The sequence below is a fragment of the Hypomesus nipponensis genome, chromosome 8 (genome assembly GCF_054491055.1).
Source record: "Hypomesus nipponensis isolate SF chromosome 8, ASM5449105v1, whole genome shotgun sequence".
NCBI lineage: Eukaryota > Metazoa > Chordata > Actinopteri > Osmeriformes > Osmeridae > Hypomesus > Hypomesus nipponensis.
In genome coordinates, this window is record NC_140368.1 from 12,891,688 (window position 1) to 12,919,586 (window position 27,899).

Consider the following 27,899-nt stretch of genomic DNA (forward strand, 5'->3'; position numbering starts at 1 on the left):
TGGATCTGGATCTGTTGTCGACAAGCTAATGCTGATGATGTGTGTGTGTGTGGCGTGTGTATGCGTGTGTGTGTGCAGGTTACGATGCCTGGTGAAGCAGCTGGAGCGAGGGGAGGCGTCGGTGGTGGACCTGAAGAAGAACCTGGAGTATGCAGCGTCTGTGCTGGAGTCTGTCTACATCGAGGAGACCAGGTACATCCCCCGTCTCTCCTCCAGGACCCAGACGTAACCCCCCCCCCCCCCCCCACCCCCACCCCCACCTCAAGGACACGCTGTCACGCTGCAGAGCCACCAAGGACAGGAAAAGGCATAGTTGTCCTGCTCCTCCCCTAAAGTAGTCCTAAAGTTTCTCTGCCTCTCTTCGATCTCTCTCTCTCTCTCTCGCTCTCTCTCTGTCTCTAGCGCATTATCTCTACCGTTTGCTCCATCTGTCCCTACCACTCTTCATCTGCCATTCTTCATCTCTTTCACTTTCTCTCTCTCTCTCTCTCTCTCTCTCTCTCTCTCTCTCTCTCTCTCTCTCCATCTCCCCCTCCTTCTCCCTCTCCCTTTCTCTCTCTCTCCAATATCACAGCATTTGTGCTGGTGGAATTGGCTCCTAATGAGAAAGCCCATTAAAGTTGGCCTTTCAGTTTCATTTAAACTCCAAGGTCGCGATGAGAAACAAGAGATAGGTGGGGCCTGTCCCTACTCCTTTAGCTGATTGGCTGGCACAGATTCCTCACAGCTGATCTGGAGAATTATGTAACACCTCACTCTCACCATATGTGACTCCACGACACGTGTGTATGTGTCCGTCCGTGTGTATGTGTGCGTGTGCCTCTCGCTCCACACAGGCGATTGGTGGACACCGAGGATGAGCTCAGCGACATCCAATCGGACTCGGTGCCGTCGGAGGTGCGTGATTGGCTGGCCTCCACCTTCACGCGGCAGATGGGGCTGATGCTGAGGAGGACCGAGGAGAAGCCTCGCTTCCGGAGCATCGTCCACGCCGTGCAGGCTGGGATATTCGTGGAAAGGTGTGCCCTCTTCCTGTTGTGGTATCACAACGGTACTGGCCTGTTTCAGACTGCTCTGTCCCCAACAATATATGTTGTACTACATACTACATACAGTACTACTACTGTACTATACAGTAGTGCACTCTCTGTGTATACACATACACAAACACACACTAACACACAGGCTTGATGCCTCTTGTCCAGCCATATTTCCAGATTGAGAGATTAGTGGTACATTTTGAAAGCATTTAAGAATCTTTTCAGATTATTAAGAGTTCTTGTAAATAAACCAGTCTAAACTGGCTCACTGTAGAGGGGAGGCTAGTTCTGACCAGGTGATAAGACCTCCACATATCAATGATCCACTCCCTGATGTGTGCTGTTTACCCCAATACCCCTAGAACGACCTTTAATGGCCTTGCCCCTCCTATTTACACACACACACACACACACACACTCTCATGCTCTCTCTCTCTCTCTCTCTCTCCCTCTCTCTCTCTCTCTCTCTCTCTCTCTCTCTCACTCACACACAACACACACTCACGCTCTCTCTCTCTCTCTCCCTCTCTCTCTCTCTCTCTCTCTCTCTCTCTCTCTCTCTCTCTCTCTCTCTCTCTCTCTCTCTCTCTCCCTCCTTTTCTCTCTCTCTCTCTCTCACTCACACACAACACACTCTCACGCTCTCTCTCACTCACACACACACACACACACTCTCACACACACGTTTTTCCCTGCTCGATCCCAAGACGGGGGTTTCTCCAGATGTGCCGTCCCGTCGGGGGTCTCTGCGTGTGTCTCTGCGTGTGTCTCGGAGGCGGGGCTGTGATGTGTCTTATCTCTCTCTGACAGGATGTACCGGCGGACGTCCAACATGGTGGGCCTGAGTTACCCTCCCAGCGTCATCACCGTGCTCAAGGTATCAGCCCCAGACCGCCAGGCACCAGCACGAGCCAGGGCGGGGGGGGGGGGAGGGGGAGTGTGGGGGGAGTGGTGGGGTGGGGGGGTGAAGATAACACCATCGCACAGCCCCTGACAGGCTGACCTCTATTACCCTCAAACGGCATGTGGAGTGCGTGTGTGCGAGCCTGGCCTGGCCTGGTCACAGCCCTGTCCACCTATCACATGCGATGGGGCATGGGGGGTGGTTTGAATCCCTGCCTGCCTACTGGCCCTCTGTCTCCTCTCCTGGGTCCACGGTCCCCTGCCCCAGCCCTGGCTGTCCCCAAGGCAGACAGACATCACAGGACACCTTCTAATCTTGGCTTCATTACTGTAGAATCTCACATAGGGAGATTTAGGCTTAGAGTCATCACACATACACTTACTACAAGTGAATTTAAGGTTTAATCCCATACATTGAAAGATGTAGAACACATGTACTGTATGAGGGATTACGTTACTGTGTGTGAATCCTAATCTGTTCTTTTTCACGACACCAGATCATACATATTCATCTCTGGACAGTAATACCAGTTTGACCTTTTAGCACATTAGAGCACTTTGTCGTACTTGCCTGTTCTGCGTTGCGATTGGTCCGTTGAGCAGGGTGTGTTTACGCAACCCCTTGGCCTCTTGGCTGAGTGATGTCGATGGAATTAGAGCAACGCAACTAATCAGTCTGCTGAGAAGGGGGGGTGTGTCTCTCTCTCTTTATCTCTCTTTCTGTCTCTCTCTCCTTCTGTCTCTCTCAGTCACACACACACACTATCTCTTTATATTTCTCCTTCTGTCTCTCCCCCTGTCTAGCTTCCGCTCCCTCTCAAAAACTCGGCTGGGCGCTATGATTACAAACGGCACGGAACATTTCATGAGAACATTGATATGTTTTATATTAGATTGGATTGTATTAAACAAAATTCTTAATGGCATTGAACATTTCAAATGTGATTAGGAGTATTCCAGTCCTGCCTGGGGGAATGTGCAGTAGTCTTGTGATGTCATAGCTCACATTGCGCACACATTGTGGAAAGGTCCAGCTCAAGTCCATTTTTATTGTTTTGCATTCAACATGACAGATTTTTCACACTGGAGGGCTCATTCAAATGCCTTCTGGAGAGCAGTGATTTACCCAGGGTGCACGTCTGGCCCGTAGTTTACAGGCGATGACTGTAGATCGGCAACAGGCATCATCGTTGAACTCATTCTCCCAGAATGCCTGAGGGCTCCATAAACCAGTGGTGGACGACAGAGATGGAGAGCAAGGGAAAACTTCCAATTTAAAGATGTCCATTGTTAATATGCTGCAGACAGGAGACACGTCTGGAGTTCTTGCAAGGGGAGGGAGGGAGTGAGAGAGAGAGTTTAAGTAGAGTTAGGTACAGAGAGACAGAGACGGTGGGGTGGCGGTGATACTAAATGAATTGAGGGAGGATGATAATTTGATAAATCACATGAGGCTAGACTTTTTATTCTCTTCCTTTATTACTGACTTTCGTTACAACCCCCTCCAGGAACTACCCAGGCCACAGCTTCAGCCCAGGCCCAACCACTTCTCCAGCAACAGCTCTCGCCCCAGCCCTAGCCCTAATCCCTTCTCCTACATCGGCCCTAGCCCCAGCCCCAGTTCCAGCCTGGCCCTAACCCCAACCCCAACCTCAGCCCGTGGCACGCAGCCTCAGCCCCAGCCCCAAGCACAAACACAGTCCCAGCCCCCTGCTCTGGCCCCAGCCTCAGAACTCCTGGACTCGAAATCAGTGTGACGTGCACATCATCAATCGACGTACATGTTTAGTGTGTGTAGAAGGTTCCAGACTCAATGAAGGTCTCACTGCCTTCAGTATAGATTTATGGATCGACTATCAAACGTATGGGAATTCAACCACAATAAGATCAGCGACAGCTTCGGCCCAACTTCAGATTCCACTCACCTCAGCAGATATCTTAATTGAATTCTACTGGGTTGGCTCGGACATCGTATTTCATTTTGTCTGTGATCCCTCTATACATATTGGCGTCTTAATGCAAATGCCGTTTTCACAAATAGATTTGTTTTACACAACAAAACTGTTCAATCCTTTTATTGGCAGACATAATCTGGTTCGGGACCAGAGTGCAGAATGAACAACAGTGAATCAATACCACTCTCTTCATTTCTTCCCTCCCTCTTCTCCTCCCCCAGCACGTGGACACGTGGTCTTTCGACGTGTTCGCTCTGAACGATTCCAGTGGAGATCACGCGCTGAAATTCATCTTCTACGAGCTGCTCACCAGATATGACTTAATCAATCGCTTCAAGGTACAGGAAGGAAGCTCTGTCCATCTCTCTCCGCTCGCCCAGGGCGGGGGGGATGTGCGTGCGAGCGTGCGTGTGTGTGCGCACGTCTGTGTGTGGTCGTCTTCACGTCAGTCTTACTGTGAGTCAGTCTTACTTACATTAGTGGCATGAACCGTATGTCATCACTGAGGCTGTCGAGCTGACCCACCTATCCCTGTAGTGATCCATGAAGGGTGAACTACTGCGCTAGTAACTCTATAGTTAGTAACTCACACAAAGCTTTTCCTTCACGGCAGAGAAGGATTCTCATTTAAACAGAGTTTTCCCGTGAAAGAATGAAAGACTAAATACAGAAGTGCCCCTCATTTAAGAACACCAAGAACACCAAACAGATATGATCATCAAGAACAACAGACTTTGGGCGCATGGACTATTGATGTTGCCCGTGAAGACGGTGGAACATGAATCATCAACAAACGAGACTGAGGGACATGTGTGTGGTGTGTGGTGTGTGGTGTGTGGTGTGTGGTGTGTGGTGTGTGTGTCTCCAGATCCCTATCTCTGCCCTGGTATCTTTTGTGGAGGCTCTGGAGGTGGGTTACAGCAAACACAAGAACCCCTACCACAACCTGATGCACGCAGCCGATGTCACACAGACAGTCCACTACCTGCTGCTGAAGACTGGCATGGTGGTAAGGCAGACCGTGCGTGTGTTTGTGTGTGTGTGTGTGTGTGTGTGACATTCTTACGTGTGTGTGTGTGTGTAGGAGGGGGGGTAGGGGGAGTGATTAACCACCCTGTGACAGTTTTATGTGCCATTAAGATGGAGCGGGCTCTATGAGGTGAGGTTAATGTGAGTGGTTATAGTCCATGCATGATGTGATGTTGAATCTGATTGGCCGGATCGGTCCATTGAACCTAATTGAGTGCCAAATGTGGGGACTTGGGGCGTGCATGCATGTGTGTGTGTGTGTGTCAGTCTGGATTAGTCGCCAGCATGTTTTATTGCTCAGTAACACTGTTTAAAAATGGATGACCATAACAATTCCAGGGGTTTACTAGAGTAGACGTTCAAATCATCGTTGCTGTCAGAAGGCTTCATGCTGCCTGTTCAGATAGCAGTAAAATTCCACCTTAGCCCTCATTATCTGCCACGGCCAGAAACATGGAAGATCATTTTTTGTAATGAATAGCCTTATGAATTATAAGATTTGAGGACATAACATTTTGTGAAGGAAAGGAGAGGAAAGGAGAAGATTCCATGGTCACCAGTGCTAACCCTGCAGAGGGAACATTCTGGACAAATGGAAGCAGTCAGAGAAAGTACAAAACCCAATAATAACCCAATACAGAGTTGTAACACAATCACTGCTGTCTGGCAAGTCTTACAGCAAACACGAGAAGATCTCAAAATTCATTCATGACTCAAAATAACAACTGTGTTTTCTTTTTTTTATGTTATTATTAAATCATTACTTTTTTAGGTATTTATGCTTGGGAATGCACAGGGATTCCAAGATTAAATTTACTATGCCTTGACAACAATAACACTTCCTGACATTAGAATTCAATAAAGAATCTAATAGAATCCAATATTTACGCATGGGAAGAACAAACAAGCTGAATAGGACTGCCTCTGATGAAAACATTAAGGCTTCACCCAATTTATTCACCGCTCAGCAATAGCCTCAGCAATAAGGTCTCAAACATTATACCAACAGTGTGTGTGTGTGTGTGTATATGGGGGGGGCTGAAGGGAAGGCATGGGGTGGTGATGTTTATATTACTTTGTGTCTGTGCTCTGTATATGGTGGGAATGGGTGTTGTGAAACAGACAGCGTGAATGTGTCACTTCACCTTAACCTTACAATGCATCAGCCCTGCCTCTGTAAACACTGCAACTCGATCTGCCTGCTCTTCACTAAAACGCCTCCTCTTCGACCCCCGTACCCTCCTCCTCAACATGTGAATCCGTCTCTCCCGTTCCCTCCACGCTATCCCTGTCCCTCCGTGCCTCTCCCTCTCGCTCCCCACCTGTCTCCTCTCTCCTGCTCCCTTCCTTTCCCCCCCCCTCCTCTCCTGCTCCCTTCCCTCCATTTTAGCACTGGCTGACAGAACTGGAGATCTTTGCCATGATCTTTGCTGCGGCGGTCCATGATTATGAGCACACCGGCACTACTAACAACTTCCACATCCAGACCAGGTAATAGACTGTGACAAGCATAGAGATCCCGTAGCCCAGGTAATGGACTGTGACAGCCGTAGAAATAACCAGAAAATACCATTTCAATGCAGAGCAAGCAGTGGAACCGAAAGGTTGCTTAAATTCATGCCATTTTTGAGAAGAGATTAAATGTCACTTCCGTTTTAATGTCGCTCCCATTAAGGGATATTGAGAGAATTTGGCCCTCACCTTAAAATGGCAAAAGGCAAAAGATAGATTTAGTTGGGGGATTTGTGTAAGCTTCGCTTATGTAAAACTCTCAAATAGTTTAAATGACAGTTTGTAATGTCCATGTTAATGTACGTTGGACGCAGATGTTGACCGTCTTTCTTTCCTGTGTCAGGTCAGGCACGGCCATCCTTTACAATGACCGCGCGGTTCTTGAAAACCACCACGTAAGCGCAGCCTATCGTCTGCTGCAGGACGATGACGAGATGAACATTCTCTATAACCTGTCCAAAGATGACTGGAGGTGAGGGGCCAGGACGAGAGACACCTGGGCTGTTAAGGGAGTGGTGTGTCACCACACTGTCTGTCTGTCCTGGATATGCAAGACATGTTTCAAATTTCTCTCTGCCTCATCTTCTGCCTCACCCTCTCCCCCCTCACTTTCAACACCTCCCTCTCTCTGCTCCATCTCTCCCCTCCCTCCCTCCCTCCCTCCCTCCCTCCCTCCCTCCCTCCCTCCCTCCCTCCCTCCCTCCCTCCCTCCCTCCCTCCCTCCCTCCCTCCCTCCCTCCCTCCTATCCTCCCTCCCTCCCTCCCTCCCTCCCTCCCTCCCTCCTATCCTTCCTTCCTTCCTTCCTTCCTCCTTCTCTCCCTCCCTCCCTCCCTCCCTCCCTCCCTCCCTCCCTCCCTCCCTCCCTCCCTCCCTCCCTCCCTCCCTCCTCCCCCCTCCTTTCCTCTCACCTCTTCACTCCTCTTCGTTCCTCCGTCCCCTCCTTCTTCTCCACCCTCCGTCCCTCCTCCCCCCTCACTCCCAGGGAGCTGCGAGCGCTGGTGGTGGAGATGGTGTTGGCCACAGACATGTCCTGTCACTTCCAGCAGATCAAGGCCATGAAGAACTTCCTCCTGCAGCCCGAGGCGTGAGTGGCCCCCTCGTTCCTCCGCCACGTCTAGACACGCGGCACACCGTTCAGACGTAGCGCATCCAACACAAACACTGCCCTCCCTCTCTCTCTCTCTCTCTCTCTCTCTCTCTCTCTCTCTCTCTCTCTCTCTCTCACTGTAGTTAGACTTTGAACAGCCTGGTGTGGTAGGTTCTATCGTTTACGATCTTTTTTTCTTCTTCTTTTCGGTTCTGCACCTCCCGTGTTTTATCTGCTTTGGTCTGTGCTGCTCCTGTGCAGGATAGACAAGCCCAAGGCCTTATCCCTGCTCCTGCACACTGCAGACATCAGTCACCCAGCTAAGAACTGGGACCTGCACCATCGCTGGACCACCTCGCTACTGGAAGAGTTCTTCCGACAGGTCAGTGTGTGTGTGTGTGTGTGTGTGTGTGTGTGTGTGTGTGTGTGTGTGTGTGTGTGTGTAGAGGTGAGGTGAACCCCTGGAAGGTCTATCGTTGACATTCCTTCCCGCGGTCTTCACTCTTAATGCGTTTGACCCTCAATCGCAGACAGGCGTGATAATCCAACACTTTAATGCTAATCCCATTGGGGATCCTCATCGCCGCGAGACTTCAGACCGACTCCGTCCTGTTAGTCAACTGTAATCCCATTATCCTGGTACTAAACTCTCTAACATGCACATACTAACTGGTACGTAGGATGGAGTGTCGAAAAGTCAGTGACTACTGCTGTGTGGAGGCTACGCGCATCACAACAGTAAGAAAAGACGGCGTCACATGGATAGAAGTTTGTGTGAGGGTTGGCAGTTCCACAAGGACATCCAGTGTCTTCTCAAGCAAATGAGGCCATTCATTTTCAGCTCCATGCACATTTATAATCACAATGAATATAAAGTGACAATGAGCAATAGATGTTCATGAAAATGCTATATTATGAAAACACATTTAAAATCGCGTTGAATGTGAGCAGGGGGATGTGGTGTGAAAAAGAAAAGAAGGAGGGAGCAAATTGTTCGTGCCCACTCAGCAGTGAATTCAATCCAACTTTCTATTAACTTTGATTTGAAAGTAGGATATCCTTTCATTACCAAGCGGACTGATTAATTCTTCCCTCAGAAAATGAAATTACACTGGAGGAAGATCCTCAGAGTATCAGGAGAAAGTGGGGATTTATAGATGTGCAGCTGGAAAGGTCCGATCAGTCTGGTGCTGGCATCTCGTCGACAAATCATATTAATTGAAATGTCAAGCACAATGAATGTGCATGAGGTTCTAATCATTTCTTAACAGTCAAATATTTAAATGGCTCCAGGAAGTTTTAGGAAGTTCACCTTTGGAAGGATGATACCAGGAGAGAGTCACTATCTCAAATCAAGAAATGATCATTGGAAGGGACTGGATGTAGAGGCTGCATCTTAATGGAGAATGTGGTCAATTGCTTCTTGAGGTAAAGTGGACCACATTTCCCAGAATTCCTTTCCTTAAGGTCTTAAGGGAAACGTCATTTCGATTCCTCTGTGTGTCTGGACACACAGAGGATATGGCAGATGGCAGAATTGACCATAACATTTAATTTAATTTAATTGATCTTCAAAGCGAGTCTGTCCTTGGGAATGATGGGAGTTGGTTGTATAGATAAACAAAATAGATTTACTGCAGCATTATTTTGAAAACATTCAAAACACATCCAGCAGACAGGAGAGTGAAAGAATGAAAGAAGGATTCAGCAGAGGAAAGGAGGGCAGGAGAAAAAGTAGTGAAGCGGAACGTTTCATGTTAGCATCTGCTTAGTCATGGTACGGTCAACTCATTTGTGTTTTTCCTAATTCCGTTGTCAGCCCAGTATAACTGACCTTCTGCTCAAACGTCTGCAAACTGTCTGAAGATGAAAAGTAGACCCAACCAAACCTGACCTTTTCACCTGTTTGTTCCTTTTTTTTAAACACTCTGTACTCTGAAGGTACATCTCACTCAAAGCTTTCTCATTGACCGTTCAGTCTGGACGGTTGGTTGAGCTTGTGTAACTTCCGGCCCAGCCTCTGCCCCTATGTTATCGCAGAAGGCTGGATGAACCGCTCGTCCCCTGTAACAAGGTCTTCTTTTCAGGGGGACAAAGAAGCCGAACTGGGCCTACCCTTCTCTCCCCTGTGCGACCGCAAGTCAACCATGGTCGCCCAGTCCCAGATAGGTGAGTCGACTACAAAAAACAGTTCAGTGTATTAGTTCAGTGGTTCTCAACCCTAGTCCTTAAGTACCCCCTGTCCTGCATGTTTTAGATGTTTCCCTGCTCCAACACACCTGATTCAAATGAATGGTCGTTAGCAGGCTTCTGCAAAACTAGATAACGACCCATTCATTTGAATCAGGTGTTTTGGAGCAAGGAAATATCTCAAACATGCAGGACAGGGGCTACTTGAGGACCAGGGTTGAGAACCATTGTATTAGTTAACAGGACAACTTGACCAGGTCTACAACTAAGCCTACTGCACTAGGAGCACTGTAGCAGAACTACAGTACTAGGCCTAATGCACTAGTGCACTATTTTAGACAACACAGTGGATAAGAAGTGGGGAGTCAGGTGGCTGAGCGGTTAGGGAATCGGGCTACTAATCAGAAGGTTCAATTTCCGGCCGTGCCAAATGACGTTGTGTCCTTGGGCAAGGCACTTCACTCTACTTGCCTCGGGGGGAATGTCCCTGTACTTACTGTAAGTCGCTCTGGATAAGAGCGTCTGCTCAATAACTAAATGTAAATGTAAGAAGAAAGGTATTAAGCTACAACAGAACACCCTTCCTTCCATCTGTTGCGACACAGTACAGTAAACATCGTAAATGTGACGTGTGTGTGTATACGTGCGTGCGTGTTCTTGCCTGTGTGTTCCCAGGATTTATTGACTTTATCGTGGAGCCCACCTTCACGGTGCTCACAGACATGACTGAGAAGATTGTGACGCCGCTCATCGATGACGCGTCTCACTCCGGCCTTGCTGGCTTCCGACGCTCCAGGTGAGAGACGGAGGGAGGCTGACCTCCACCTTGTCATTTCTGTCCCTTTGACCGGCCTCTGGCGGGCTCGCTGAACTATTCCCGTGGGAACCAGAAGTCCTCTCGAGCAGTGTAAAACAAGGAAAACTTGCGATTGCATTTTTGAACGTCTGTGTGCGTGTGTGTGTGTGTGTGTGCGTGCGTGTATCTCTCTCACACACCCGCACACACTATAAAATACTCCAGTCCTCTCGATTGATTGGGTGGCACAGTTGATAATCACTGGGACCCCACAGATGTCATCTACTGCATGATCTCACACACTCTGTGATTCCAGAACATCATCTGTTCTTCAAAGACTGTGGCGCTGTATAAAGCAACAGAGCCAACAGAGGCAGGCCCCTCTAATTAACAGCCTAATGGTGACTAAATGAAGCCGAACAAGATGTTAGTGTAGGAGTGTGGGAGTAATTATCATCTTGTGTCCTCAAGCTCCTTGTCTGAAACTGAGTTGAATGAGCCCAGTCAGGAATGGACCTTCTTCTTGTCTACAGTCATTAAACACTTGTTTGCACCTCCACTGTGGTGTACTGTCAAAAAATGTGTGTGTGTCTGTGTGTGTGACTACGACTGTGTGGGTATGTCTGTGTGTGCGACTGTGTGTGTGTGTGTCTACCTCTGTGTGTGTGTGTGTGAAAGAATGTCTCTTTGTTTGTGTGTGTGTCTCAATGTGCGCGTGTGTACGTGTGTGACTATGCCTATGTGTGTCTGTGTGTGTGTCTGAGGTCTGAAAGACCCAGGACTGCTATGCCATCGTATAAACATGAGCCCCATCCTGTTCGTAATCAGAGTGGGATGATTTTAAACAGATTATAAACATTCCGTGCCATGTCTGTCCTTTCCCGTTCCACCCTCTGTTTCTCCTCTCTCTCCCTCCCTCGCTCTCTCGCTCTCTCCCTCTCTCCCTCCCTCGCTCTCTGCCTCGCTCTCTACCTCTCTCCCTCCCTCGCTCTCTCCCTCTCTCCCTCCCTTGCTCTCTGCCTCCCTCGCTCTCTCCCTCCCTCGCTCTCTGCCTCGCTCTGTCCCTCCCTCGCTCTCTTCCTCGCCCTCTCCCTCTCTCCCTCACTCACTGTCCACCTCGCTTTCTCCCTCACTCACTGTCCACCTCGCTTTCTCCCTCACTTGCTGTCCACCTCGCTCTCTCCCTCACTCGCTGTCCACCTCGCTCTCTCTCTCCCTCGCTGTCCACCTCGCTCTCTCCCTCCCTCGCTCTCTACCTCCCTCGTCGTTTGTCATTCTTGCTCTCACCCTAACGGCTCCAGGGAAGATGGGTATGAAGAGGCTTACGTGTACTACAGTTTCTTAAAAGAAACACCTTTCCCTCTTTCCTGACATTGCTTGCTCTGTTGTCTCTCTCTGTCTACATTTCTCCGTCTGTCTTGATCCATCCCTGTCCGTTTGTCTGTCAATCTGTCACTCTGTCTCTCTCTTGGTCTGTCTCTCTCTCACATGCACACAGCTTGTGTTTGCAAACAAGCACATCTGTCATGCTGTACTGGTATCTCAGAGCCGTCCATCTGTTCTGATACAGAATAAACATGCAGGCAGGATTAAAACACAGCAGCCTAATATTCCTCCTATCCTCACATTCTCCCTGCCGCTATGCTACACTGACAAGTAGGCTTTGATGTTACTTGTCAATGTTGTTACCAAATTCACAGGAAAATGTGTATCTTTGTGTTTTATTTCATCAGAATTACACGTCAGGTGTATGACTTTGTGTGTGTGTGTGTGTGTGTGTGCACGTGTGTGTGTGTGTGCAGTCTGAACAGTATAACACAGGGAGATGGGAAGCGTTCCAGTGTTAAAAGCGTGGGTTCGGAGGGCAGTGGGACTGTCAACTGTTCCCTCCACACGGTCGACTTCAAATGCTTCAAGGCCACGTGGAATGAAGAGGTCCACCAGAACCGGGAGAAGTGGAAGACCCAGGCTACCAAAGGTAGGGTAAACTAGGGGGAGAGGACTCTAGGGCAGCAGAACCGAACAGAGCACAACAGAGCACAGCACAGCAGAGCACAGCACAGCAGAACTGAGCACAGCAGAGCACAGCACAGCACAGCACAGCACAGCAGAGCACAGCAGAACTGAGCAGAGCACAGCAGAGCACAGCACAGCACAGCAGAGCACAGCAGAACTGAGCAGAGCACAGCAGAGCACAGCACAGCACAGCAGAGCACAGCAGAACTGAGCAGAGCACAGCAGAGCAGAGCACAGCAGAGCACAGCACAGCTGAGCACAGCAGAGCACAGCACAGCACAGCAGAGCACAGCAGAACTGGGCAGAGCACAGCAGAGCAGAGCACAGCAGAGCAGAGCACAGCAGAGCACAGCACAGCACAGCAGAGCACAGCAGAGCAGAGCAGAGCACAGCAGAACTGAGCACAGCACAGCACAGCACAGCACAGTAGAGCACAGCACAGCACAGCAGAACTGAGGAGAGCAGAGCAGAGCACAACAGAACAGTAGAGCAGAATAGAACAGAGCCAAACAGAACCGAGTCAAAAAGAATAGAGCGGACTAGAAATCGGCGTCACAATCTTCTTAGAACACAGCAGAATAGAACAGAACACAGCAGAATAGAACAGAACACAGCAGAATAGAACAGAACACAGCAGAATAGAACAGAGCAGAACATAATTGAACATAGTAGAACAGAATAGAGCAGGGTAGAACAGAAAAGAGCAGGGTAGAACAGACTAGAGCAGGGTATAACAGAATAGAGCAGGGTATAACAGAATAGAGCAGGATAGGACACAACAGAGAAGGACAGAGCAGAACAGACTAGAGCAGAGTAAAACAGAATAGAGCAGAGTAGAACAGACCACAGCAGGGTAGAACAGAATAGGTAGAACAGAATAGAGCCGAGCTGAGCAGAACACACTACAGTTTTTCATTGAAACTTCTGAAACGTCCTCAGGGCATCATCGTGTTAATGTAAACATGCTCTGTCTGTGCTCGCTTGGATGAGAGCGGAGGGCCGTCTGCAGACGAAGCCTAACTCTGTGCAAGACTGTGTTTACGTCCCTGTGAAGGATGTTTGGGATATAAGAGGATGTCATTTCTTGTCTCCCGCTAGACCTGGAGGAGAGATCCAAGAGAGAGGCTGACGAGAAGGCCACGCAGGAGACGGAGGAGGGCAAAGAACCGGGAACGGCAGATAAGTCCGAGGAGAGAGGAGAGGAGGCGGGAGAGGGGGATGGTGCAGAGGAGAGGAAGACAGACATGGAGGGAGGGAGCCAAGCGGAGGAGGGTAAGAAGGAAGCTGTGGTGGAGCAACCTAAAGAAGAGGAAGGGAACAAGGATCCAGGGGGGGCTGTTGGGACCACATCGGCACCAGGACAACCAGAGAAGGAGTCCAGCCAAGAGCACAGCCAGCAAGTTCAAAATGGTACGTAGCCCAAAGTTTTACAAGTCACTGGATAGCACTTGTAAATGTGAAATCTTATTGTAAGCATTGGTATTTTCAGGCTAACTGGACTTATTGGGGACAGTGTTCTGGATTCATAGGTTACTAGTGGATCTAGTAAATGCAATGACGATCTGTGTTTATGTGACAACAATTGTGCTTCAAATTTCCTGACATTGGACCAACAACAAAAACACATGTCTTGTGTCTGGGCACTGCTGGTGTGTTTTGTTGCAAAAGAGCCCCCTCATCTGGCGTCCAGTGAACATGAGGAAAATGAATTTGTTCAAGTCGATAAATGTTTAACCCCTTCCAGTCTCACTCTATCAAATCCCCCCAAATCTTAAACCATCAAGTATTATATATTGTTAAGATGCCAGTACATTTTTTCAGTTGTTTTCAATTCTCAAGTTTATTAACCAATTGTAACAGCTACAAGTATGTGTATATTGGAAATATTTGGACCTGCTCCTCTTGTCAATCTGTAGCAGCCTATCTAAACCTATAATAATAATAATGTGTACCTGTTATAAATACTGTAAATCTAAACCTATATGAGCTAGTATACTTATCAACAATATTAATAACGGTAAGAATTTGAAAAATGTTATTCTGAATAATTCACATAAAAACTGAACGAGAATGACCTGACAATATATACTGTACTTGTGAAGTAAAATGACTTATGCATTTGGGTGAAGTAGGAGTTTGATGGAGTGCAGCGGGTATATTTCCACAGTCTGGTGTTCTGCAGCTTGTCGCAGCAGTGGGTAAGGGAAGGTTTGGTGGGTTTCTGACAGTCGAACGTACCCACTGCCTCCAAATGTTTCCTTGTGGTGTGGCGTGTGGACCTGGGCATGGGCGAGGGTGTTTTTGGTGACGGCTGTTTGGTCCCCCTCACAGGAGAAATCCCTGAGGAGCTAGACTCACCTGTGACTGACTCTGAGACAGACTCAGACGATGACAGTGAGAGAGAGACGTCTGATGGTAAAACCACTGCCTTTATGTTACCTCTCCCACCCGCCCCTCTCCCCACAAACACCCCATCTCCACAGAAACACCCCATCTCCACAGAAACACCCCATCTCCACAGAAACACCCCATCTCCACAGAAACACCCCATCTCCACAGAAACACCCCATCTCCACAGAAACACCCCATCTCCACAGAAACACCCCTCCCCTCGCCTTTTCCCCCAAGGCTGGACGTTAACTAGGCCTTTCCACAGTGTTTTTGTCAGTTATTGGAAACGAGATATTTTTACTTTAATCACATCGTAGAATAATAATTGACGCAAAGTTGTATTTTCTCCTTCTATTATTGCTGGACATCAAATGATTGCAGTCAAGTATTAAATCTATAGCCAGCTACAGGTTTTTAATCAAGACATTTGGTGGACCAAGCCGGGTGGAATATTTGAGATAACTTTCTAACATCTGAAATGCTGTAAACTTTATTGTGGAACGGTGTGTTAACGTCTGTAAGGCCAGAGCCCTCATCACCCACACTGCCATATGTCACCAACTCTTCCCTCACAAAAGCAGCCTCACCTGTGCTTTCCTCTCCTCCAGTCTGTTCTTTATGTTGCCATGGTGACGGTGCATTTCTCAAGGATACTTCGCAGCCATCTCCCAATCCTGAGAAGGACTTTTGTCAGTGTCCTTACATAAACACGTTAACACACATAATCACACACAATATACAGTACACGCACACTTTCTCAAAAGGAGATGTTCAAAGCAAAAATACTTGAAAACAGTATTTTATTGTAAAGCACTTCAGCCATGCTGTGTCAGCTAACAGTGTCATGCTGTCAAACAGATTGGCCCTCTCACATATTTGCTATTGCTGTTTACTGTCTGGCCTTGGAATCTGTTTCACTCACAAACGTAGAAAACAACTTTCGTGTTATTTAACCTTTATGTATGTGGGGTCAGGACTTTTCAAAAAGCTTGGAGAACAGTAAGAACAGTGAGAGTTCATCCAGGCACGTGTTCTTGTTGCTACTTGGTAGTTTACAGTGTTGTCAGGTGAAAGGGAACTCAGGTTGGTACATCTGGACCCAACTCCACATTAAAACCTGCAGAGCAGCCTGGAGTCACTAGGCAACCACTCTACATGTGCCATATGTTCTCTCTCTCCCTTTTCATCCTCCTTTTCCCCTCTTCTCGTTCTCTTCCTTCCTGTTCTTTTTTTTGTTTTGTCTGGTGTGAAGGGGGGACTTGTTTTGACTCTTCTCCTCCTCTCTCAGATTCCCAGGAGGAAGACAACAGTAACCATGACAACGCCCCTGAGGTGGCGTCAACGGCGGCCACAGTGTCTGCGCCCACGTCCGATGCAAACTAACCGCCCCTCTTCCTCACCCCTCTCCTCCCCCTTTTTTTTGTTCAACAAAGACTTCATTTCCCAGGAGGAACAGCGCTCTTGTCTTTCTTCTGTTGTTCTAGATCGCCCTCTGGTGGATGAAACTCTCATGAAACTTTCTTTCAAATCTACTTTGTATTTTTTGACGCTCTCTCATGGAGTTAGTTTTTGGTCCTATACCTTAGCCTCATCCCAGATGACTGCTGACACTATCTCACCTTGCCATGAACCTGTGTTGTTAGATGAGCTGGCTTCAGCATGACCTCTCAGCAGTTAGCCTGATTGCTAATGGCCTGTTCCCGGGCCAGGGACTGGGGCCCAGGTATAAGGCCTCTTTTGGAGCTCTGAGGCTCAGGTGATTTTCTGTGGCAGAGGGGGTTAAGGTGAACCACTGGTTACGAGTGAGGTCAGGCCCTGGCTGGTCTGAGGGTGGGGAGGTGGGGGTGGGGGTCCATGAGGTTCTGCTGGCCCCCAGTCTGGCCACACCTGTCCAGGCAGAGGTTGGTTTCTGCAGGGCCTCTGTGCTGTGGCTGCCTCATCCCCAGCCAAGTCAATATAACAATGGAAAAAGTCCCCTGTGATGGAATTTGGAATACTGTGTGGGTGTGCGTGTGTGTGTACATATGTGTGTGTGTGTGTGTTCATTTGTCTTTCACTATGTCAATGTGAAACTACTTCTGAAGAATGTTCAAATCACACATTATTTGTTTGCTGTTGTTGTTATTCAATGTACGTGATAACTAAAATAAATGAGTGAATGAATGATAAATGAATGTATTAACGGATGAGGATTGATTTTATGAACATTGTGTCTATATTGTATAGGACAAAAAGATTATAATGAAAGCTTTATTTACCTTTAACATGTTAGATTCAACTAGACTGCACTTTTGCTAATTACAGCACACATTAAAGGATTTTAAAGTTTTGATAAACCCCTATATGAGTATATATGGCCAACAGTTTATTATCAAAAGGTTTTCTTATAGAGAAACCATATACTGGTTGTGTGATGTTTGTGTGAAACTGTATTACAGATCATGTTTTCTGGCAACACTAATTCCCATATGATAAATGTGATGAATAGAATCAGAATGAAATAACTTTTCCTTTTCAAATATATTTTTCTAGACATTCTCACAGGTTAATTTTCAAGTAATACATGGTATATGTATCTATAATGTGGTTGTTCAGTCAGATATGCATTTATTGTATTATTTTCACTCAGTGAATGTAGGTGTTTAGATATGCTTTGGTGTACAGGATTTATACTGTCGTTCCAGCAATGCTTGTTTGATTTGAATCCAGTCTTTAAAAAAAATGTAATGAAATGTCATACGACTGTTTTAAAAGTAAGTGCAGCCATTGTTGAAATCCAAATATTTTGTTTTATTTAAACTGTGTATGACAATTGTATAGTCCTTTTTGTCCTTTTTTTCAATTTCAGTTTTTACTTTTGAACCAAGTGTTTCAAGGGAGGTATATTTATTGTATTTTTTTTAAACCAGTTCTATGTTGGAGCTTGTGTAGTAGTTATTTATATTTTATTCATGAATGATTTTTGTAAGGTCTGAAGTCTAACTTTATTTTTTACTTTAGTTAACAAATGAGATGGGTCAACATATATTTGCATTGTCCACAGCATAGTGGGAAATACATTGATCCTGGCATACTTTGTTTATTACCCTGAAGCATGCAAAGCCTTTTATTTCTCTTTTTTGATTTGTATCTTTCTTTTGAGTTGATAAATGTTAAAGATGCTACACGGATGCTACAGTCAGCAAGCACAGTTGGTATTTTCTAAATTCAAGAATTAGGCATAAGGTGAAAATGTGTTTGTCAAAAAACATCACCCTCACTTTCTTACCCTGTTTAGACTTTAAAGTCCTTAGTTATTTTTCTAAACCCGGTACTAATTGTTTGCCATTTGACTATGCTTGAGTTTTGTGAGATATTCAAACTGAGATTCAAAAACACTTCCTCTGATCCAATGAGGTTGGATCATGTGACTGGCACACACACTTGTTGAGGGACTCTGTCTTGTAAGCAGCAAAACCTGAACAAAGTCTGTGTGGCAACTTTACAATTTTCCACGTTTATCCAACTTGGCAAAACATCAGAATACCATTGAACACATTTGGTACATGGTTTCACTGCAGAATATTAAAAAGAGAAAAGTTAACACATAGGTTACTAAGCAGTAAAATGTAAGTATGTAGTTAATTGAAGTTGTCTCGTCTGGAAAAGACTGATAGTATTGAGGCCATATTGAAAGTAATTCAAAATGGCCTCCAGTCTAGGTCCACTGTGTAGAAATTCCTGTTGCCTTGACCAAAGATAAAAACAACGTAGTGATACACTTAATACAAAACAATATTTCAGTATCTAAAGGGACAATACTTTTGTTGAAATTTCAGTCGATTTATTACTTTTAAGAATCTTTGCCTTAAATTGTGTAGAAAAATCAGTAATTCTGTGTGAAACATTTTGTGAATCGTTCTTGCTAGCGCAAAAGCTTTTAGTGAAATTTTTTTCGGCTCGTTTCCATCTTCAACCTCAAGCTCGTCTGTGATTGTTGACACATTGTCTTGACCGTTATAGCATCTTATAATTATCTGTTTTTCTCATTATGTGGGATAGGGTTAATTTACAGTCACTTCCAATTTGTTCATTTGCATCATGTTCTTTCCATTGGAACATATGCTGCTGAAGCTCATTATTATTCTATGCTAGACATGGTGACAGAAGAGCCACTGTATGAGACATGCTTTCAACAATGTTGCTGTGGCACCAGGATGTCCTCTTGGTCTAACGGTTCACATTGGTCTTGAAAGACACCACGGTTTGCTTCCTGTTTGGTGAACAACACATTGTGTGGACCACAGCCATTGGCAGAAATGCATGACATCAGCAAAGTAGTTACGTAGACATAACGTTTGTTCTCACCGGTTTGCCACACTGTGCTGTTCTTACCACATGCAATCTCAAAGAGTGAACTTCTGTCATATCAAGCTCGCGCCAGCAGTTCTTTGTCATTCTCAATCCCGCCTTGGGTTTCTGATGGGGAGGAAGCAGGGCCGTATCATAGACAATCCTTCCATTCCTGTTGATACCACTTCTAAAATGGTGGCATGGCCTTTTGTCAAAGACCACAATCCTGTCCACCAGTCAGCTATGACAGTAAGCTACACAGTCGATTCATATTGGGTAAGCTCGGAAGACTCAATGGCGCCATCTGTTTTTTGTGTGTTGAAAAACATGAGGATGATTTTGGACATGTATTTCGTCGTACACGTCTCGCGTCCTGTTTGTTTCAAAGCCATATTTCTCTTTTATATCATTTTGTAATCTTCCATGTATTTGAAGCCATAATATATGTTTACTTTACTGTGAGACAGCTTCACGGTGTCCCAGAGGGAGGCATTGTTTTGGATCCACGCGTCAGATCCATCCTCATGTTATGTGATGTTTTTAATTTGAGAAACAATTTGATCACACACCAAAAGAAAACTGTGCAGGCCAAAAAGTGGTCATGTCTGTTCCAATGCTACGTTATTTATTGCACTGTTGTGACAATAAATCTGAACTCAAAGGGCTCAGATAATGGCTCAGTGTCTTCATTGTCGAACTAGATGTGGATGTGTGCTGTGCCATATTGGAGTCAGCTTTTTTGATTAGTCAACACTGACCTTCTGTCTTCCAGATTCAGCAGCTGGCTATGATCTGATTCGCTACTACAAGAGACCCAGCTACTGTGCCAACTCCTACCGACCAATCAGAGAGAAGAAGGTGGAGACTCAGCCTATCGATGCCAGGAGCAAAGCCAGGCGGCTGCAGTGCATCTCTCTGCGACGGGGGAAGTGACAAAGGTCATTTTGACCCGCCCACTTATCCTACTTAGTGCCTGCCTCCTATCTTAGTTGTCTCAGATTTCACTGTAGGTCTGCCAAAACAACAGTCTATGTACTTACTGTAACTTAAAAAATGTATGGGGTCATGTATTTTCATGCAGAAATGTGTATGTTTTTATTGTGTGTAGAGCATGTACAGTCTGGTATTAGTTAGTTAGGCCAATTAGTTAGCATATCTCTGTCTGCAGTACATCCAAACAGCAGTCGCTGGACATAATATTTAAAAATAACACAAAATGTGTTTTTACCTCATGTATTATTATTATTATTTAAGCCTAATAAAAGAAATATAACAAAAAAGTCATATCTGTATTCACTGAGTAACATTTAATACACATGAACATATAAATATCTAAATACAACTTACAAACAATATTATCAACGGCACACAGAACTATAATCCCTCCAACTCAAAACGCTTCTACTTCTTTCCATCTTTCTCTTCCATTTCCAAATGAATCATCTTCTTCTCTCCCTTCATCAACCTCACACCTGAAACCGCATGTAAATAAACACGTTTTAGTTTTTTGTTACAACAAACATACAGATGGTTTCACAATCAAGTACGCTTCCATGGTAGGTGATGCTCCAAGTCGCTTGAAACTACAGTGCAAGACCTACAACTCGACAGCCCCATCGAGGCGACATTAAACATCGCATTCATTGAGCGCACGCTATTCTCCAAAGCGACACACGAAAAGCTCATACCGAAAGCACAATAGGAGATCGAGGATGAGACATTTCTCGGTTTACTAGAGTCCGGCTGCAGCAGTGGGAGGTCTTACCTGGTATGAGCGGCGGAGTGCTGAGGACCGGCGTGTCTTTCCTCCGAGGTTTCTTCTGCTTGTCGCTTGGCTGCTCCTCAGGAAGGAGAACCTCTGGGTGACGCTTCACCTCTATCACCTCCATCTCTGTCCCGTCGTCTTCCTCCTCCACCAGGATGTCGGCCTGTGACTGAGGGCTCAGCTAGATGGTCTGCACACACAAGACGAGATGCTCTGTCTATTACGCTCCGGGGCTGTTAGGGAACGTGTCAAGAACCTCATTGGACGTTCTAGAGAAAGAGTTCGGATCACTGATTGTGTTTATCTGTGTGGCTCAGAGGAATACATCTAAACTTCACTGCATGTAAAGAACTGTGTTTTGCGTGTGATGGACAAAATTATTCGGGGATTTCCGATGACTTTATCCCAACAAAGAACAATGAAATGTGGCAAGCTACACATGGACACCGTGAGTTTCTTTCTGTGCGCACATGTTATCCTCATCATGAATTCACAGCAGCGTTGCGTGTGACAGGAGACAGACTTGGCTGCTAAACTTACCATCTGTCCAAGTGTTCAGACTCAGATGTCGTCGTCCCCCTCCCTCCTCCCTCTACTTATCTCCCCCTCTGTTTCTTTCTCTCTGTCTACCCACTTCTGTCTTCCCCTCCATGCATCCCGCTCTCACTGGTGTGTGTGGAGATCTCCTTTCTGCCCCGGGCGGTGATCTCATGCGGCCAGTGAACATCATCTCCTCTGGAAGGCAGTCTGCCCACAGATCAGATATCAGTCTCTTTATCCCCCTCTTCATCCTCACAGTCTCCTTCCCTCTCTCTCTCCATCTCTCTCTTTGTTTTTCTCCCTCTCTCTCTCTCTGTCTGTCTCTCTCCCTCTATTTCTCTTTCTCTCATATACCCTGCATACAGATCCATAATTTATGACTGTGTCAATATGTCTTCTCAGACCCAACTGGCCTCTTTGTCTGTGGGGTTTGGTTTTCAAGTCTGATTAACTATGGTGTATTCTTCTGGTTACACCTAATTGTAACAGTATATTATCTTTAAATTGCTAATCAGAAAATGTTTCAGTGAATTGGAGGTAAACGTCACAATACTCACAGATTGTGGCTATTTGTCTATTGAAATGTTTGGGAACAAGGCCTACACTAAACATCAAATGAAGTACACAGGCTTCCATGGATAGTCTCTTTGTCTCTATGTCTACAACTTTAAACACGTGAAATAGTGTAAGTAACGGCACACATTGAAAGTTAGATCAGGACTGTATAAGAATGGCATTGCATAAAACGGTGTTTAGACAAAAAGCACAGGAAGGGGGAAAACAGCCAAGAAAGAAGAACAGAACAGTAACAAAAATGCAGAGCAAAGCCGGGGGTTGGGAACTGATACAGATAGAGTAGGCTATGTCTTACCCCTGCAGTTCCGTGAGCAGACAGACAAACGGACGGACGGACCGATGGAGAGAGCCAGAGGATGACTGTCAGACGAGTGTCAGGCCAGATCAAAGCTCTGTTTATGTAGCTCGGAGGAGGAGCATCCTCCGTCGCTGTCACCATTAGCCCCGGTTGTCACGACTACCAGAAGTACTCATCCGCTAGATCGCTTTTAAACATGAATTTCAATTACCCTCTAATTAGCAATCTTCAACAGGTTCAATAACCTTCTGGACACAAGTGGAGCTCTCCGTGGATGAAGATAGGGGGAAAGAGAACTAGAAAGAAGAGGAGAGACAGAGATTGTTTTCATGAAGTAGGAAATTATATTTTACACATATAGAAGATGAAAAGCAAAGAAAGAAAATACTATTCATTATCTTTGAGGACGAATGTTGAAGATGGAAAAATTATAAATAAGGAAAGAAAGTGTTTATGTAGGCTACTAGAAGGAACATTTCATGAGTGAAAGTTCTGTACCGTCTACGACTTCTAGGTATACCTACTGATTTTGGCGGGGACATCCTTGCCAAATCAAGCGTTGATTTTTTTCATAGAATCATTGAAAAGTAAATATTATAAATTCGGCACAATTAACATTTTAAAATGTCCATTAACACTTAATATGGGGGTCGATAATTTTTCCCAACAAGCTTTTCAATGTTCCTCTCATGATACTTATGTTATATATTTCCACAGCCTCTATTGTCCTCTAGTTACAAATAAACACTCATGTTTCAATCAACCAGAACCCTTTGATGTCTGAAAGAAAAGTGTTCGGAGGCAAATGGCATTTCCCTCCTGTGTTGAGTGTGGAGGTGAGTGTATTTCTGGGATAGATTTAGTGCTACCCCCCCCTCACCGCCACCGCGCGCGCACACACACACATACGCTTGTGTGAGAGACTTTAGGTTACAATATTACAACATACGAAACTCTGGACTTTTTCCATGTACCGTTTTAATTATTCTTGAATTCTTGAATTTTGCAAGTGTCGATGAAATTTCACAACCATGAAATGAATAGAACGTCCTTGACAAACCCAGACTGTCTGTCCTGTACCTTACTGTGTGTGTGTGTGTGTGTGTGTGTGTGTACTGTTTACAGTCCAGCCCGTGTGTTTGCAGGGTAATATCCTGTGCCGTGGGTGAAGTGTGTTTTTCCTCCTCTCCACGTCGATGAAGTACACATGGACGTGACAGTGTAGCACTCAGGAGACACAGAGCTCAAAGACTGGAGTGTGAGCTGTTGAACAAAAACATCTGCTCCTCGGTATAAACACACACACACACACACACACACACACACACACACACACCTAGAAGACCCCCACCCACCCCCACCCACCCCCCACACGGCAAATATGGTCATGACCTGGGTTTGAACACACACACGCAGACACTTCATGTTCTCTAGTACCATATCCATTCTGTAAAGTATGCATCTATAAGAGGCAGTGAAGAAATGTATATTGAACTACACATTCAAACATCAGACATTGACGTAAATGAGTGACAATAACACAATGGGGGGATACATTATTTCAATTTCTGTCAACGTAACAGTTTTTCCAGGGGTACAGGCAACCATCGAGCAAGGTTATTCCAATGCCAGGGGAAGAAAAGACAAAATACTTGCACATTAGAGATACTTTATGCAGACATTAAATGGGCATGTTATTGAGTCTGGGTGAGTTTAGGCCTTCAGTGCTTTCAAGCTTTTTGTTTGTCATGGTATAAGTCCACAGCCAAAGTGAAAATAAAAATCCATATATTATATCATCTTATCTACAGGCATACAACATCTATACAGCCGGTCATCTTCATTTGGCCGGGCAGCTGGTGGTGGTGGTGGTGGTGGGGGGGGGGGACACAGATCTAGATGTTAACCACATGACATCCTTAAACCTGATTTTCTAGTTTCAGTTGAAGGTGTTTGTGAAGTTTATATGAGCCTAAGTTACCACGCAAAAATACAGAGGCATTACATGAAAGTATGAACCGGTTTATAATATGGTGCAATAGTGTTGCTAAGTTACCCACCTTTCATTCCAACGAGTCTGTGTTGACGGAATGGCGCAAGGACTTCTTCAACTAGATCATTCATGAGGAGAAAACAAAAAGTGAATCAAGATCAACTTTCATTTTCACTTACTAGTGACATTGGCAGTCAATACAGTTTTACAATATTGTTATTGTTGCACAGTGCATGGTAGCTGGTGGATAAACTGGTAAACTACAGACTGTTCTTTTATTAACCACCAACATACTGTTGAACTATGCACTTACGATCCTTGATTTAGTGTTATACTTTCTATATGCACAACATTTATGTCACTATGAAAAAAAGGTCTGCTAAATGAATGAAATGGAATGTATTACCCAAGCCCATATAACTAATTCAGTTACGAGAGATGAAATGCTTCTTACTTTCTGTAATAAACCAACAAAGTCCAGTTTGTCCGACTTGGAAGTGGAGCTGCCGTCCAATCCCTCGTCGGCGCTGTTCAAAACAGGAAGTGGCGGTCTGGAGTCCAATTCCCAGGTACTTCCCGAGGACTGGAGGTGAGGCTCAGATATATCCTTCAAAGGCGAGCAGGGCAACATGCAGCACTGAGTGGCTACGTTCCTGGTAGAGGTGTGGCTAGGTGCGGGCATGGCGGCAGGGGGGAGGAGGCGGAGCTGGGAGCAGAGGAACGATTGCTCATCCAGGAGCCTGTTCATCTTCTGAAACCACAACATTATAAGTCAGAGTCAACTCCGATTATTACGGAATAGCATGTTCAAATCCAGTATTGTCCTAAGAAATCATTTAGGGGTTGAAAAGGTTTGTTGTCACATACTCTAAACATGGTGTTTGTTCTTATTTACGTACCATTTTGAAACTGTCGTCGTAGTGATGGACCAGGTCAGTGAGTTGCAGTTCCAACTCTCCTGCTTCCTGTTTCACTGCATTCCTAAGCTCCAAGATGTCCCTCACTTCCTCCCTGAGATACCACACAAACACACACAGAAACGCACACACAAACAAATCAAAATCCCTCTCCAAGGCCACACAATGTTACCAGAGGTTATTTTTCTCGAGTTGGATGTAGACGCATCAGAGATCTCCTCAGTCTACACAGGACACTACTGTAGCTGAGATGTAATTGCATCCATAATTCACCAGAGGGGGCTAAAGGTCATCTGTTTAAGAATGAGTGCTATTGTGGTTTACCTGTGTGTGCGTGTGAGAGAGAAAGAGAGAGAGAGAGAGAGAGACAGAGAGAGAGAGAGAGAGAGAGAGAGAGAGAGAGAGAGAGAGAGAGAGAGAGAGAGACAGAGAGAGACAGAGAGAGACAGAGAGAGAGACAGAGAGAGACAGAGAGAGACAGAGAGAGACAGAGAGAGACAGAGAGAGAGAGAGAGAGAGAGAGAGAGACAGAGAGAGACAGAGACAGAGAGAGACAGAGAGAGAGACAGACAGAGAGAGAGACAGAGAGACAGAGAGAGAGACAGAGAGAGAGAGAGAGACAGAGAGACAGAGAGACAGAGAGACAGAGAGACAGAGAGAGAGAGAGAGAGAGAGAATGGTCTACCTGTCTCTGTGTACAAATAGAGGTATTGTCACATGTCTATTTGTGAGTGTGTCAGAGATAACTATTATGTCTGTGTCAGAATGAGAGCGTGCGCGAGAGAGAGTTAGAAATCGACCTGTCTGTGGGAGAGAGCGAGCTGTAGACCGAGGCCTGGTTCTCAGACAGGCGTTCCTCCATGTCGGTGAGAACACTGCAGAACTTTTTCAAACAGCGCATCATCCCCTCCAGTTCATCCACCGAATACTGAGCAGAAAGAGACAATAGGGGGAGGGAGGGAGAGAATAACTAACTGGAACTCCCCAACACTTTCATTAAAATGAAATGTGTTTCAAAAAAACACTTTCATTATGATTCTAGAAGTTTTAGGAGCCATCCTGGAACGCTCCCAAAAGTGAGCGCGTTATTATCATCGGATGATAAGCAACAAGATCCATGCCCTTTGACCCAGATGACGAAGGGGTTATTTTACATAGTGTATTGATATACAGCTCGTCAGTGCTTGAGGCTAAACAGCCATACACGGATTGTGTGTGTGTGTGCCAGTGCGTGTGCGTGTGTGCCACCCCGCCAGCCTAACACATGCAAATGAGCCATTCAGATGCAAAATGACTCCATTTTTCTAAGAAGCCCATCTTTCCAGTAGTAAATAAAGACACTCAGATTCGAGTACATGAAAAGCGGTTCATGTTCACAGGAAAAGGAAGTCAAATGAATGTCAGTCTCCTATCTTAGAGCCTAATGACTTTTGATATCTACCCTCCGTCCATTCAGTGGCTTTAGATGACCAACCAAATGGAAAGGCTCCTTCCCAGAAAGTCCAAACTGAACTGAGCGTGTGCGCTTGTGTAAGACTCACGGGGAAGGTTGAGGCCTGTTTCTGCCCGCTGTCGTGCGCACAGCAGCTGCAGCGGTGTTCACAAGAGCAGCAGGCTCCTGTGTCCCCCCGCAGGGCGCCTCGCCACCTCACGTCCACCTCCTCGTCCTCGCCCCCACCTCCCCCCTCTTGCTCCAGACACAGCCCCGTGTCCAGGGAGGCCGCCGTCGCCCGGAAACTTCCGGACCTCTGGGAACCGTACCGGGACCGCCAACGAGGGGGCGAGGGAGGGAAGGAGGGACCCTCGGGGAGCGTTGCGGCGTTAGTTTCCACCACGACGGGGGTGGAGTCCGAACTTTTGACGTCGCACGAGTCTGCGTCTGACCTCGGTTTTTTGGAGAGGGATATCTGTCGGTCTGGCAGGGGAGTCTGGGGGAGGGGTCGGAGGGCGTTGTCATGGGATACAAGGGATGTGCTGAGAGAGGAGGAGGACAAGGAGGAGGGCATCTGGACTGAGACGGATCGCTTAGACCGGAAAGCCCCTCTCTGGAGGTCTGCAGGGGTTGGGGTGGAGGCTGGTATTGGTATTGGGGCTAAGGGTGGGACGATTGAAAAAGTGGATCTCCCATAGCTCTCAAAACGATGTAGTTCCACGTGTACAGGAGAGGAGAGCGAGCTGGGCTCGGCTGAGACTTTAGACTCAGACACACAGACGGGTTTGTCACGGTTATCCTCCTCACATACACAGTCTTTCTCTTCATCTTCGCCAACCGCTTCAAGGACTTCCGCAGAACAACCAAACACACTATCCAACGCCTCGATCTCTATCAGACCCAGACAGTCCGTCTCCCCTTGATCCAGAGCCACTGGGTCCCCTGCAGTACCGGAACAATCCATGCCCAGATTGCAGTCGACATTCTCTGTCTGTACATTGTCAGCATCAGCTCCATCAATTTCTCCCTCTCTCTCTTCCTCATTCCCTCCCTCTCTCTCTCCCCCCCTCACTCCCACCATCCCTCTCTTATTCTCTCCCTCCCTCTCTCTCTCCATCTCTTCCTC

At 46.2% G+C, this 27,899-nt stretch overlaps 2 protein-coding genes and 2 long non-coding RNA genes across 4 annotated transcripts in view; 2 read left to right on the forward strand and 2 right to left on the reverse strand.

The window, feature by feature from the left end:
• The window catches only part of pde1ca (phosphodiesterase 1C, calmodulin-dependent a), a 60,319-nt gene extending 39,783 nt beyond the window's left edge, over window positions 1-20,536 (forward strand). Inside the window, exons 4-17 of the mRNA XM_084703348.1 lie at window positions 79-192; window positions 837-1,019; window positions 1,851-1,917; window positions 4,120-4,236; window positions 4,767-4,907; window positions 6,318-6,418; window positions 6,783-6,911; window positions 7,423-7,524; window positions 7,789-7,909; window positions 9,615-9,696; window positions 10,393-10,513; window positions 12,316-12,491; window positions 13,628-13,939; window positions 20,025-20,536. Of these exons, the coding sequence (XP_084559474.1) occupies window positions 79-192; window positions 837-1,019; window positions 1,851-1,917; window positions 4,120-4,236; window positions 4,767-4,907; window positions 6,318-6,418; window positions 6,783-6,911; window positions 7,423-7,524; window positions 7,789-7,909; window positions 9,615-9,696; window positions 10,393-10,513; window positions 12,316-12,491; window positions 13,628-13,939; window positions 20,025-20,185 (1,927 nt within the window). The 3' untranslated portion in view covers window positions 20,186-20,536. The remainder of the gene's footprint in view (window positions 1-78; window positions 193-836; window positions 1,020-1,850; window positions 1,918-4,119; window positions 4,237-4,766; window positions 4,908-6,317; window positions 6,419-6,782; window positions 6,912-7,422; window positions 7,525-7,788; window positions 7,910-9,614; window positions 9,697-10,392; window positions 10,514-12,315; window positions 12,492-13,627; window positions 13,940-20,024) is intronic.
• A 23-nt stretch (window positions 20,537-20,559) lies between these two features.
• Window positions 20,560-22,678, reverse strand: LOC146275226 (uncharacterized). The gene is made up of 3 exons (XR_014766336.1): window positions 22,429-22,678; window positions 21,018-21,207; window positions 20,560-20,724 (listed from the first exon to the last, which is right to left on the reverse strand). It is a non-coding gene; the product is annotated as an uncharacterized LOC146275226 (long non-coding RNA).
• LOC146275227 (uncharacterized) lies at window positions 22,631-23,693 on the forward strand. Its single transcript, XR_014766337.1, has 3 exons — window positions 22,631-22,765; window positions 23,199-23,267; window positions 23,557-23,693. It is a non-coding gene; the product is annotated as an uncharacterized LOC146275227 (long non-coding RNA).
• Window positions 23,694-23,804: 111 nt separating this feature from the next.
• LOC146275228 (uncharacterized) lies at window positions 23,805-27,827 on the reverse strand. The gene is made up of 6 exons (XM_084703382.1): window positions 26,883-27,827; window positions 26,142-26,269; window positions 25,324-25,435; window positions 24,879-25,175; window positions 24,492-24,542; window positions 23,805-24,287 (listed from the first exon to the last, which is right to left on the reverse strand). Exons 1-5 carry the CDS (start codon window positions 27,735-27,737, stop codon window positions 24,495-24,497), a joined length of 1,440 nt encoding a protein of 479 aa, XP_084559508.1. The 5' UTR covers window positions 27,738-27,827; the 3' UTR covers window positions 23,805-24,287; window positions 24,492-24,494.
• Between the last annotated feature and the right edge of the window lie 72 nt (window positions 27,828-27,899).